Source organism: Grus americana, chromosome 2, assembly GCF_028858705.1.
Source record: "Grus americana isolate bGruAme1 chromosome 2, bGruAme1.mat, whole genome shotgun sequence".
Lineage (NCBI taxonomy): Eukaryota > Metazoa > Chordata > Aves > Gruiformes > Gruidae > Grus > Grus americana.
In genome coordinates, this window is record NC_072853.1 from 71,954,628 (window position 1) to 71,968,310 (window position 13,683).

Genomic DNA, 13,683 nt, shown 5'->3' on the forward strand with positions numbered 1-13,683 from the left:
CGATGGGAGTGAGGGGGCAGCTGGACTGCCAGGGGTTTTCTCCAGGATGGTGGCTCACTTGAGGGATTTATGAGGGCAGATGACCGAGGTCACATCAGTCTTGGGGTTTATCAGATTTTTGCTTGGAAGTGCAGGAGGGAATAGGTAAATGAGGCTGAAAGTAAGGAAGGTGGAAGAAGGTGGGGAAAGCAGAACAGATACTACATACTAATAGCCAAGGTTTTGCTAAAGATGGCGACAGTGCTATAACATTTCAGGGTTTTATACGTCATATGTAGATTTCTTTGCAAAAATCTACAGGAAGTTCTCAAAGGCTATGAATTTGCAGTCATCGGGATGTGCCATGTTTCATTGATTTATTCTCCTTCTTTCTCCTACTCCTTTTTCCTTTCCTTATGCCTCTGTTCTGAAGACTCAGCTTACCTTATCTCACTGTCTCCCCGCTATTCACCTCCTCTTTTCCCCTCTCACTGCTTCAGTCTGTTGATCAGCTACTTGACAGAAGTACGCAATATTTCTGTTTCTACTGAAGAGCTACATAAGGACTGAGGAGCAAGACTGATGAATCAGTGAATGTCTGATGTTATAAAAGCTCATGATATGTAGACTTAATGAAGGGTGCAAGGTAGGAATAGGAACTATGCTGATGTACAGGCAACATTTTAGAGCTTCCAGCAATTGAACTTGATATGTAGCGTGCTTATCTAGTGCTTAAAACCAACTTTGTTTTCTGCGTATTAAAATATACTTTTACTTGCTACGCTGTAGATACTTTCAAATTCTCTGTGGATGGAATAGACATACATCTGATCAAAGATCTTCCCTGATGCTGAAATAGCAAGAGACTCACTTCAGCTAGTGAGAATTGTTCCCTTTACCTTAGTGGCCACCAATTTCTCTAATCTTCATTTCTTGATAACAATTAAAATGCCATTCTTTCGGAATTTGAGTTAAGTATGATAGGCATTAGATCCTTGGATCCTGCTAGAAGACTTTTCACCTTTAAGGTGGTGCATGGATTTAGTATCACAACTTACAAGGTGGTCTGTTAGTGAACCAGATGGTTGTGTTAAAAGAAGATTTTGTTAATTTAAAAATTGACTACATTTTTCTGAAACTTCTGAAGGTATTTATGCTAGTATAAGTCCATATTTAAACTTTTAGCTCACTTAAAAGCTGCTTAGGAAGTTCTGTGACAACAGTTGGGAAGAACACACTTGTGACTTAGAGAGCAAGATTTATTACTATTTTCAAACCTAAATTTAAAACCAGAATATTGGATGTACTTAATTCCTTATCTTTACACTGTGGCTTTTCAGTGTAACTAACTGAGATGTTTGGATAAAATAATTTTTACGGCAATTGAAAGACCAGTGCTGCAAGCCAACAAAAAATATCTATACACTTGCCTTAATTTGTCTTCTGGAGTAGTGAAAAACACTTCAAGTGGTATTCAGCCAACAGAGATTATGTAAGAAAGAAATGCCATTTGTTGTTAAATCTTTAAGTGATGTATGCTTTTTATATTGCAAGAAATTCTGAGTTAAAATTTCATTATGCTTGCACACTTTATATAAACTAAATAGAAGCAACTGGCGAATTGACGAAGATGAACTGATTCTAGTATGCATGAGGCTCAAATAACAGGCCTGACTTCTTAAAAAAAAAAAAATTAAAAAAAATTGTGAAATGCTTTAGTACATATAGGGAAAACATGCCTGGAAGATTGCAATCAATTTAATGTTTTACAATGCCTATGTTAAAATTAAGGGGCAAATCCCTTTAATGTTTCTCTTGAGTTTCTCATCGGTTTTCTGAAATAGTGACTTCAGTCATGGATTCTATGAACTAGTCAGTGATTTGCAGAATGTGGCGTTGAGCTCTGATACATGGCATTTGTAAAATGTTGCCTAGAAATGAAAAGAATATAAAAAACCTAGACTGAATATCCCAGCCAAAATGGTCTGTAGTTACTTCCCAGCAGGATTATTGCTGTGAACAAACAAAAGGACAATGGCAACTAGAAATCGAGGTGTTATCCAGATGGGACCACTGTTTCTTGCTGGTGAGAAAGAGCTTTATTAGGTCTGTCAGAGTCCTTTAATAAAAAGGCTTTGCTACCCAAATCCTGACTTTCTCCGAAGTATGAGCTAGAAGGAGAGATTTACTGAGATGGTAGCCTGCCCAAGTATGTGCTGAGGTGTCAAAATTCAGTCATAACTCAAAGCAGCTTGAAAAGATAAGTGATGAAATTGAAAACTTGGGGTTTTTTTCTCTGAAGTACTAAGCTATGATAGCAATTACCTTTAGGTCTCACGTTATCTTCCTTAACACACACACACACCTTTCTCCTCTTTGCTTTACTCTTCATTCCACTTTGTTTCCATCAAAAACTCTCTTAACTAACCAGGGCTATATCTTGTGCAAAACTCTCTTGAGCAGTGGAATCTGGAATGGCTTGACAAGCGCTACAGTTGGCCAGGGTGTAAATGTGGGTGGCACAACTGCATTAAACGTGTGTTTCCCTGGCGCTTCGGCAGTGAAGTCACAAGAGTTAGCAACAAGACACACAAGCTTTGTTTTGCTTCCTTTTGATCTCTTTTTTTTTGTCCTTATGTTATAATCCAGAAAGCAGGACTGGATTTGAACAGCAGGAGCAGCAGCTCCAGTTCCATCGCAGTCACTTTCTTTCCTCCAAGATGGATCACTGTTAACATCTTTATTATCTTCTAAAAGACTATCAAGCAGATGCTTTTTGATGACTATGGCTCTTGAACATTATTGAATGGAAGCCTTACATGAAGAGTTTGAATTCAAAGATTGAGACTTTTTCCTTTCTACATTGCACCTTTAACGGAATGTTTAAGAGAGTTTTGTTTGTCATAGGAGGTCAAGATCTGATTGGAAACTTGAAGCTATATTTAGCTGTTTAATGTTACTCTCGTATATACAAAATCTATACCACTCTAGAATTAAATATTTCATTAACACTGTAAGGATTAGGAACTGAAAAACTTTATTAATAGTTTTTCAGTATTGCTTGAACTTTTAAAGTGTCCATTTTGCAGTTTAGAATTTCATAAAGTCACAGGGCTATTTTGGCCATCTCCAGCTCAAAATCTACTATACGCTGAGGTTTTATTTTCCTAAATGCAGTTTTTCTATTCAAGCTAAAAGTAATTGTATTATTGTTATTTACATGATAGTTTTATGACCTTTTTTTACCGTGTTTGATCTGCTTTGCATATATTGAAACATGTTATTTCCTGCCATTACAGAATGAATCCAGAGAGCATATTGTTGCCTTCAACATGTTAAATTACAGAGCATGCAAAAATCTGTGGAAATCTTGTGTAGAGCATCACACGTTTTTTCAGGCAAAGAAGTCGCTACCTCATGAAAAAAAGATACTGTCACATTATTGGACCCTGGGTTCTAGAAATCCAGCAAAGTAAGTATTGTGTGAAAGCATGCTTTGCTTTGTAACGGGAAAGGGAGGGTTTGTGGCAGTGATAGCTCAAGTTGGAGTGGCAGAGTTTGATTCTGCTCACAGCTGTGACCCAATCTGTATGCACATCATTGGGAAAGTTATATATGTAGCTGTGGTTTCAGTTTCTGCAACGTTGTGTCATTACAACAGAACTTTTCTTATAAATTCCTAAAAAGTTATTTGAATATAAGTATGTTTTACTGGTGGTGTTTCAACTTGCTGTTTCAATTCAAGGTACAAAACCAGTAGAAAGTAAAAATGTCACATAGCTAATGATCCATCCAATAAGAGAATTTACAGAACAGTGTTGTTTTGAACTGTTTACCCTTATTGTCATATACACACTCTGCCTAATACGTTAGGGAAATTCCTGGAGTGCGTGATACTAACCACTTATACTGACATCGAGATGAAAAAAAAAATCCTATCCAGGTATTCAAGATATCATTTCTGTGACACTTCCAGTCTTTTATTTGCCTTGCTGGCTTCTGCTAGTCATGGAACTGGTAGCTTCACAGTAGTATGTAAGATCTAGCTCCCCACAAGTAATACTTCAGAGCCTGTCATCTCTCTGAAGTTGGGATTGTTCCTTCCCATGTGTACCAACTGGGCCCTAACTTCATTAAACTTCATCTGCCAGTTTATTGTCTAATCACTTGACATTGTAATGTCCTTCTACATTTCTTCACAACTGATCTTTTTTTTTGCCATCCTGTGCGATTACCTTCAGCAACCTTTGTTCAGTAGTGAATATGTTGAACAGAAGAGCCCCCAACAGATATCCCTCTAAGACTTCACTGTTGATCTTTTTTCACTCTAAATCTAAAACATTTTTTCCTATTCTCTCTTATGTCACAAGTGAACAAGTAATTCCTCCAAGGAAGGACCCTATTCCCTAGCTCCTTAGTTTCTTTATGGGTTTAAGGGACCTTGTCAAATGCCTTTTTGAAATCTTGAGTAAATTAAATCACTAGTTTAAAGTGGGTGGTTATACTCAAGTAGTTCTGCTGTTTCATCTTAGAGACTTTTAGATTCTTTTGATAAGTATCAGTCCCAGTGATTTCTTTCATTATTTTGATTTGTTCTACTGTTTCATTTTACATCATGTCGTGTGTTGTCATAGTCTTGTCCATGTTCTGTCCCTGTCTCTCTCTAGCCCCGAAAAAAATTTTGTCATGAAACATATCAAAAGTCTTTCATATTAATAGTGAATGAAAAAGGAAGTCTTATGTCATTATCTTCTCTGGATGTCAGATTTTGGACGGTTCTTTGATCCTTTGATCATCTGTAGTCTCTGTAGACTCTCTGGAAACGTGCTTGTTCTGATGATTTTTGGAGAAGTATTTTATTGTTTTCTTTTTGTGGGTGTTGTTTGTGGGTATTTTGCAATGTGTTCCCTTAACAATTTAACTTTACATTTAATTTGTCAGAATTTTTTTTTCTATTTGGATAACCTTCAACTTTTGAATGATATCATCATACTTCAGATAGCTTCCCAAACTTTAGTGGCTGGCTGGCTTTTCATACTGTCGTATATCTCTTAGATACTGCAGAAATTCATACCAAGTGGACTAGGATTACTTGTAAATTAATTCAGTTAACCCCTGAGGGCTGTCCAACAATAAGAAGTCTGATAAAATGTTATGTTTTCTGCTGGAGTGGAATTCCATATTTTCACCTGGTACTAGACCATAGCTGAAGCAAGTGAAAACAAGTAGTTGTACGAAAAGTAATCTAATTTTCTAACATCTTACAGATCCATATTTTGAGAATTAGCTCCTCTATGGGGTCATATGAACTTGTTCTTGCAACAGTGAACGTTTTGAGGAGGTGACTTTCTCAAAGCTTTAAGGATTGTCACATCCTGAAGTCCTTATTTCTCTCAAATTTTCAAACAAATTCAAAGTCCCAATGCTTGTATATACACATGTACACACAGGCATTGCACAGCCCTTGTAATGTTAAGAAAGAAAATAGTATGAGTTCCAAAGGATGCCAGTTCAGTATCATTCCAATTTTTAGTAAATATCTGATTTTTGACAAATTTACTGTTACAATTACTTAATAGCCTGTAGCATGCAGGATAGTTCTCATTGAATTACAACTGAATTACTAAGAAAGACTTCAAGTAATTTCATGTTATCTCTGGTGAATTGCTTATTTAGGCTCTTAAGGAATCTCTAAGGAAAATTGTTCATTGTGATATCTTCCATCAGCTTAATGATATCCTCTGTACTAATGCATTCTTTGGCCTTATTTATGCCAGCAACAAGCATGAAATTTAGGATCTACATGAGGCAGAAATGACTCAGCAACATTTACTATGAGAGACTGCTAAAGCACATAAGAAGCAACAGAAATTTTGGAAGACTTTCAGTAGTTCCTATCAGCTTGGTCACTGACAGCAAATTATTTTCTCAAAAGATTTAAGAAAAAGTGTGAACAAGTCACTTCGGAAGTCATCTGTCGTATGTTGAAAATTTTTACTTTCCCACTTGTTTGTGATTGTGGAATGTTGTCAGAGACAGCATGAGCTTCCACGTTCCTTGTCAGGGATCACTCTGAGCTCATGTGGAAGCTACGAAACCAAAAAAGGGATTTTGCTTTCTCCCTTATGAAAGGGAGCAAAATTTTGCATTGAGTTAAAAAAGACCAACCAAACCCCACAACCACCACCACCACCAAACACTCAAACCCAAAAAACACCAAAGAAAACCAAACAAAACCCCACAAAACCCATACACAAAAACCACACCAACCACACCATACAACGCTGGAGATTTTAAGATTGAGTTGTCTTCATTCATTAAGCTTCTGTCAGCTTTGAAAGGGGTTACACTCAGGTTTTACCACCTTAAGTATCACAAGCTTTCCTCTGGAATTTGTAGCTTGCTTGTACTATGTTCTTTTACACTCATCTGAGGCAGATATCCTAGCTCTTATTGCATTAGTTCAAATAACTGAACTCTTGCAACCCTTTAGTACAGTTTCTTATTCACACATCTCTGTGCCCTTCTAGATTCTCTTAGCTTAAGGTACTAGTGGAATTCCATTTAAAATAGGCTTCTGAGTTGTATAAATCACCTGTAAGCCTTATTCTAAGGGCAGACTGAATTACATCTCCGAGATTCTGAGAGGTAAGTTCATTCAATGTTTCTGGACTGAATGCTGAATAACCTCTCCCAGGTACATTCTTATTCCTTGCTGAAAAGCTAAAAATGTACCTATTTTTTCACAAAGGATAATCTCGGTAATAGATGGGAGTAAGGAACTGTCACCTCAAGATATTACAGCCCATTCCAGAAGGGCGTTGGCAGCCTCTCAGTATGTTTGCTGAGAAATATCCTCGTATTTGACATCTGAACAGCAGCTACTTGGAGTTCAGGAGATTGTTTGTTATGTACCTTAACAGAAATATCTAGAGAACATATTGTTAAAGTGATTCTGTGACCAGGGTTGGGGGTTTGGGATTAGGGCTCTGGTTTCCATCACATGAGTTATGTTGCACCTTGAAAGTCACCTGCATTGGAAAATGCATGAACAGGCACTTGTAAAAAAAGGAAGCTGATTAATGCAAAATATATGGAATTCTTCAAGATGCATTTTTTGTAGTACATCCTCTTTTTCCACTCTCCCTCTCCACTCCATCCATATAAGGCTTCTTTGAAAGAACATTTTGTTATTGTAGAAGACCAGAGTAGTTGGTGCCTTGTCATTGATATTCAGCAGACTTACAGAAATAAAATGGATAATATAGGCAAAAGCTTCTCCTGAGTTCATGGGCTGTGTGTTTACTAAGCTTAAAAACGTACATGGGTGACTGATTTTGACATATAGGTCCTTCGTATTAAGTTTTCCCTCTTTTTTTTTTTTTTTAACTGGGAGAAGCTTTAAAAGTACACATTTAGAAGATGAAAGACTTTAAAATCATGAACAAGACGATGTAAAATACTTCAGAATATAAAAAAAGGTTTTGGTTGCTTTTTCTCTTTTACTTGTATAAACTAAAAGCAGTACAATGCAAAGCATACTTGAGGTTTGATATTAGCATGAGTAATATCCACAGCATAAACAACTTTTTTTTTATGCTATGTAAAATTGTGAGACATTTCAGCTCTATAGTAAATTCCTCACGTACTCTGCTATCCCAGGCATCCATTATGTACAGCTCAGGACTTAGTGGGCCAAAGGTGGATTCTCTGTAACTCATAAAATGCTACTTTTCCATGAAGAGAAATCCTAGGCCTGTAAATTTGAGGATGAGCAGCTTATCTCTCTGCTTGTCTTGTGGAATGCTGTGTAAGAAGATGCATAAAAGTTAGTTTATCTCAATTTTGATCTGCTTTAAAATTGTCTTTATGCTGTATATTTCCACTAGTAAGATATTTTTATTGCTTTCCTAGCTGAGGTTCTGGTGCAAACTTTATCTTGACTTCTCACAAGCAGCAGTCCAAACTTGGAGATCCCCTTCATGTGTGTGTTGGGTTTGCGTGGCAGGGTTTTGGTGGCGGGGGGGCTACAGGGGTGGCTTCTGTGAGAAGCTGCTAGAAGCTTCCCCTGTGTCTGATAGAGCCAATGCCAGCCGGCTCTAAGACAGGCCCGCCGCTGGCCAAGGCCAAGCCAATCAGCGCCTCTGTGATAACATATTTAAGAAGAAGAAAAACACTTAGAGAGAGAGAGCTTTTACAGCCGGAGAGAGGAGTGAGAAGATGTAAGAAACTCTGCAGACACCAAGGTCAGTGCAGATGGAGGGGGAGGAGGAGCTCCAGGCGCCGGAGCAGAGATCCCCCTGCAGCCCATGGTGAAGGCCATGGTGAAGCAGGCTGTCCCCCTGCAGCCCATGGAGGAAGGATGAGGGGGTGTAGAGATTCCACCTGCAGCCTGTGGAGGACCCCACGCTGGAGCAGGTGGAGGCACCTGAAGGAGGCTGCGGCCCGTGGGAAGCCCACGCTGGAGCAAGTTCCAGGCCGGACCGGTGGACCCGTGAAGAGGGGAGCCCACGCCAGGGCAGGTTTGCTGGCAGGACTTGTGACCCCGTGGGGGACCCCATGCTGGAGCAGTTTGCTCCTGAAGGTCTGCACCCCATGAGAGGGACTCCATGCTGGAGCAGGGGAACGATGAGAGGAGTCCTCCCCCTGAGGATGAAGAAGCGGCAGAAACACCGTGAGATGAACTGACCGTAACCCCCACTCCCTGTCCCCCTGTGCCGCTGAGGGGGGGAAGGTTGAAGCCGGGAGTGAAGTTGAGCCCGGGAAGATGGGAGGGGTGGGGGGAGGTGTTTTAAGAGTTGATTTTATTTCTCATTCCTCTACTCTGCTTTGCCTAGTAATAAATCAGATGAATTCCCTCTCTAAGTTCGGTCTGTTTTGCTCGTGACAATAATTAGTGAGTGATCTCTCCCTGTCCTTATCTCGACCTACAAGCATTTCGTTATGCCTTTTCTCCCCTGTTTAGTGAATGAGGGGAGTGAGAGAGCGGCTCTGGTGGGCACCTGGCCCCCAGCCAGGCTCAACCCACCACAGTCCTTTTTGGCGCCCGAACAGGGACACGAGAAAATCGAGATAAGTATAGTAATTGGAGGAGGTAACGGGCAAAACTTTGACTGAACTTAGCTTGAGAGTGAAATAGTGGTGAAGGGATGAGAGGTGGATTCTGTGTGTATTGTCTACTCTTGTTTGGTGTTGTGATAGTGTTGCTTTGATTCTGCTCTTTAATGGTTTATTCCTATAAGAAACACATTGCCCAAATGCGGCTTCCTTCTGGAAACAGAGAGTGGTCTGATGTAGCTCTTATTTGCTGCGGCGGCAGGTAGATGGTTAAAGTGGTCCTGTGCTCAATGAAGCCATTAGTGAATTGTTACCCCTTTATGAGTTTTAACAGGGAACGTCTAGAATCTTTTGCCTGTATTTGAACCGTGTTTTGTCAGGCACTTGGGCCAGTGCCAATAGGACATACCAAATTTCCTGTTTTTCCCCTCCATCTTCTTAAACACAATTGGGTTAAAAATAACTTTCAGAAAAAGTTATTTTTACCCAGGTTTGTGATTAGCATTGTAGCAGGGATTAACAAACAGTTTGATTGCCACAGGTGAAGGACAGCAAATGACTCTCTGAGAATGCAAATGCATAAGTAAGGAGGAATAAGCACAGGGGGCTCTTTAAAATACATTAATTATGCTTATGAAAGTCAATTTTATATTTTATTTCATTTAAGTTTGCTATGCAAAATAATTCACATACAGTTTTTTACTTTTTCTTCAGGTCTGTAAACAGCCAGTACTGCAGAAAAGTTATAGGTGGGATGGTTTGGAACCCATCTATGAGACGATCTTTATCTGTTGAGCATCTAGAGACCAAAAGCCTTCCTTCTCGATCACCTCCTGTTACCCCTAATTGGTAAATCCAGTTTCAGCTTTTCCCATACCTTCCAACCTCCTACCTTTTCCAATTGTATGTACTCCAGCAGAATAATTATGTAGAGTGTGTGTGTATATTTAAACATTGTTATTCTGAGAATATATATGATGACAGGAGAAGAGTGGGTGTCACCTCAACTTTAGCAAGGCTTTTGATACTGTCTGCCAAAATATTATACCCAAGTTAAGACATTATGTTATGGAAGGGTGGACGACAAGATGGTTTTAAAAATAAACGGTTGGATGATGGACTCACAGAGGAGTTGTTAATGGGTCATACTCTATCTGGAGGCCAGTAACAAGTGGAGTAGTGCAGGGATCTGTCTTGGGACCTGTCCTGCTTAACATCTTTGTGACCTGGAGGAGGCAATAGAGTGCTTGCTCATGAAGTTTGCAGATGACACCAAACTGGAGGGATGAGTTAATAAGTTGGGGACAGGGCTGCTATCCAAAGGGACCTTGATAGTCTGGAGAAATGGACCAATAGGAACTGTATGAAATTCAGTGAAGACCAATGCGAAGTCCTGGGAAGGAGGAACCCAGTGCAACAGTATTGTCTGTGATGCAACTCTCTGGAAAAGGACCTGGTAATCTTTGTAGGCAGCAAGCTGTACGCGAGCTATCTGGTGTCCCCTAGCAGCAAAGAAGTCCAACAGCAACGTGGTGATATTAACAGAAACACAGATGGTAGATCAAGGGAAGTCATTATCGCCTTTTGCTCAGCAGTCATTAGACCTTATCTAGAATGCTGCAGCCACCTCTGTGTCCACTAAAACAAGAAAGACACTGACAAACTGGAGCAAGCTCAGAAAAGGCCACAAGCCACCAAAGTAGTCAGGAGGCTGGAGCACTTAGCCTATGAGCAGAGGCTGAGACAACTGCACTTGTTCAGCCTGGAGAAGAAAGGGTTTCCCAGGTGCCTGACAACAGCCTGGCAGTACTTAGGAGGAGGCTAACTAGAAGGTGAGGCCAGGTTCTTCAGTGTTGCATGGTGGGAGGATGAGGCAACAAGTATATGTTGAAACAAGAGAAGCTCTGTCTGGATGGAATGAAAAACTGCTTTGTCACAAGGACAGTTGAGTAGTGGTTGCTTAGAGAAGTTGTGCTGTCTCCATCCTTCAGGTTTTTTGAGATCAGACTGGATAAAGACTTAAGCAGCCTGCTCTGACCTCACTTGACTCTGCTTTGAGCAGGAGATTGTAGTATATGTCCTCCATAGGGCCCTTCCAACCTAAATTATCCTATGATTAAACTTTAACAATACAGGTGGCATTTTGGGGGGGGAGAGGGGGAGGCAGAAACAAATCAGTTCAGTGTACTGAACCCAGCAGTGTATGATTGCCTAGTATACCTCACAAAGTGTTTAAAAATTCATTATTTAAAGTGAGACCTATAGGCCTGTCATGAAAACTTTGTTACATAGGTTACAATAGGACAGAAATTTCACTTTGATAAAGTTTTATGAATTATTCTGATCTTCCAACTTATGTTTGTGTTCCTTATTTTTAAGGCGGAGTCCTAGACTACGTCATGAAATTCGTAAACCACGACACTCATCTGTAGATAACCTTACAAATGAGATTAGTTATATTACTGAAACAGAGGATGTTTTTTATACATATAAGGGCTCTCCAACGTCAAAGGACAGTGATTCGGAGTTCTCTCAGAGCCGTAGTCCACAGAGGAGGTAAGGACTTCTGCAAACAATTCATTGCATATTTTGATTTAAAAAAAAAAAAAAAACACCAAACAAAAAAATCAACCAACTTTAGTGTAAAACAATTGTCATCTCTTATAATACTAAAATGAGTTCAAGCAGTTTTATGATTGCATAAGCTTTATTTTGACAAATTGCTGAACTGTAAATGCCATGATACAAAATGACAAGTTAAAAACAAACCAGCCCTTCATCCCTAAACAATTTTCAGTAGTTGAGTTCTCAGTAAGTTAGAGAAGCTATTAAGGCATGCCTGTTCATATCTGTAATATCCTGTTTCCTAATAGCTTCTGCAACCCTTTCCTACCTGTTATAAACTCTTCCTTTTTTGAGGGGGAAGACTTACTGAACTCTTCTAGGAGTTCACTTATGTACCACACCATCAGCTCAGCATTGTCAGTTGAAAGAGTTGCTGCATTTGAGTAAAGTCAAGAACATAATAACGCTAGCGGTCATCCATCTTTTTCTTCCTCAGAGGAACTACAGATTGCTAGTCCAAAAGCAGTCTCTGCTTTTTGCCTTGAGGCATTTTTGCTGTATTCCTCGAGGACCAACTTTGTCCTCCCCTGCAGCAGTCTGACCACCGCTAGATTTGCTTCCAGGGCTTCAAGCACCTATTTTTGTGCACTGATTATTTACTCATATATTACGTTTTATGTGTGGCTTCACTGTTATCTTAGAGGTATTTCTTAATGAGCAACTCCAGATTAACACAGTATTAACTTCAGAAATAATTCAGAAATAATGTACAAAGTCATTGATTGTTCAGTCTCGAAAAGAAAACAGAGCTACTTTAAAACTTTCAGTTGGGGAGAATACTATGTATTAAAATGCAGGTTCCTTTGTAATGTTACAAAAGGCAAACGGTTTCTAGTGATCCCTAGTAACTTTAAGGCAAAATGTATTTTGAGAAGCAATGTATTAATGGAAGATGATAGAACTCACCTACCTCTGTGATTAATCTGCAGCTACTAACTGCAGCTTTAAACTCTGGATTTAAGATGTTTTCTTCAAATTCTAATTTATTGTTGTTTATTATTATTATTTATGTATTGTTAGTACATTATAGCAGAGAGGTTTCTATGAAAGAAGGGAAAAATTACCATGTTGTGTGCATATTTGGAGTTTGTCACTGTAGTGTTTTAAACTGTTTTTCTATTTTTTGGACTGGAAGTCAAATGAACCTTAGTATCAGTAGTGTTAGTAATAGCCATGCTAATATATAAAAGTGATGCCTCTAGATGTTGTAAAGAGTCAGAGGTAGGAAGCCATGCCTTTCCTGTGTTTTAACATTTACAGATTGTACACTTTTAAAAGCATTTTCTGAGGAAAAATAATGAGAGGCAGACCATAAGAGGTGATGAGAGTAGACGCTGTAGATAGAAAACTAAGTTACCATGCTGTGTTCTGCGACAGGCGAATTGTGTCCTGCCAGTTAATACGTTGTTGGTTTTTTTCTTTTATTTTCCTTTTTCTTTTCTTCCTCTGCAGTTTTTTTCCTTTCCTTCCTGTTTCACCTTTCCTGTGCCTACTGAGAATAGAGTGGGAAAACCTCCTTTTATGCTGTTTCTCAGGCAGTGAAAATAGGATGTTCTAAATTTGACACTAGCACATTCATTTATTTTCTGAGCACTAAATGACGATGTTGTATGTGAGTTAATATCACTCACTGTGGAGAAGATTACTGTTATTACCTCATATAAACCAAATTTTCTATACGTCTTATCCGCAACACATTCTTGGTTTCTTAGATATGTTTATCATATTTGATACTCTGCAGATAACTGAAAAAATGCTTATGTAATCTGATGAATTTAAATTTGAAGTGTGTGTTTTGGAAGGAGAATGTAACGCATGGAATGAATGATCCTTTGTTGTATTGACTGTTACTTTCATGAATTAAAATGTTCATTAATAGTTTCCTTTTAACAATTGAGGTAAAATATACAGTAACCATACAAATAAAAAAAAAAATTTCTTCTCTACATTGAAGTTTTCAACAGTTTGTTAGTCCACATTCCAGTTTCTCCTCCTTTAATATTCTTACAGTAGTCGTTACTT

General features: G+C 38.9%; 1 protein-coding gene across 3 annotated transcripts in view; it reads left to right on the forward strand.

Moving 5' to 3' along the window:
• Nucleotides 1-13,683, forward strand: part of PTPN3 (protein tyrosine phosphatase non-receptor type 3) — a 178,691-nt gene that overhangs the window by 115,766 nt on the left and 49,242 nt on the right. For all 3 annotated transcript variants that reach the window (XM_054817305.1, XM_054817306.1, XM_054817308.1), the window contains exons 12-14: nucleotides 3,279-3,451; nucleotides 9,751-9,885; nucleotides 11,416-11,592. In XM_054817305.1, the coding sequence (XP_054673280.1) occupies nucleotides 3,279-3,451; nucleotides 9,751-9,885; nucleotides 11,416-11,592 (485 nt within the window). The remainder of the gene's footprint in view (nucleotides 1-3,278; nucleotides 3,452-9,750; nucleotides 9,886-11,415; nucleotides 11,593-13,683) is intronic.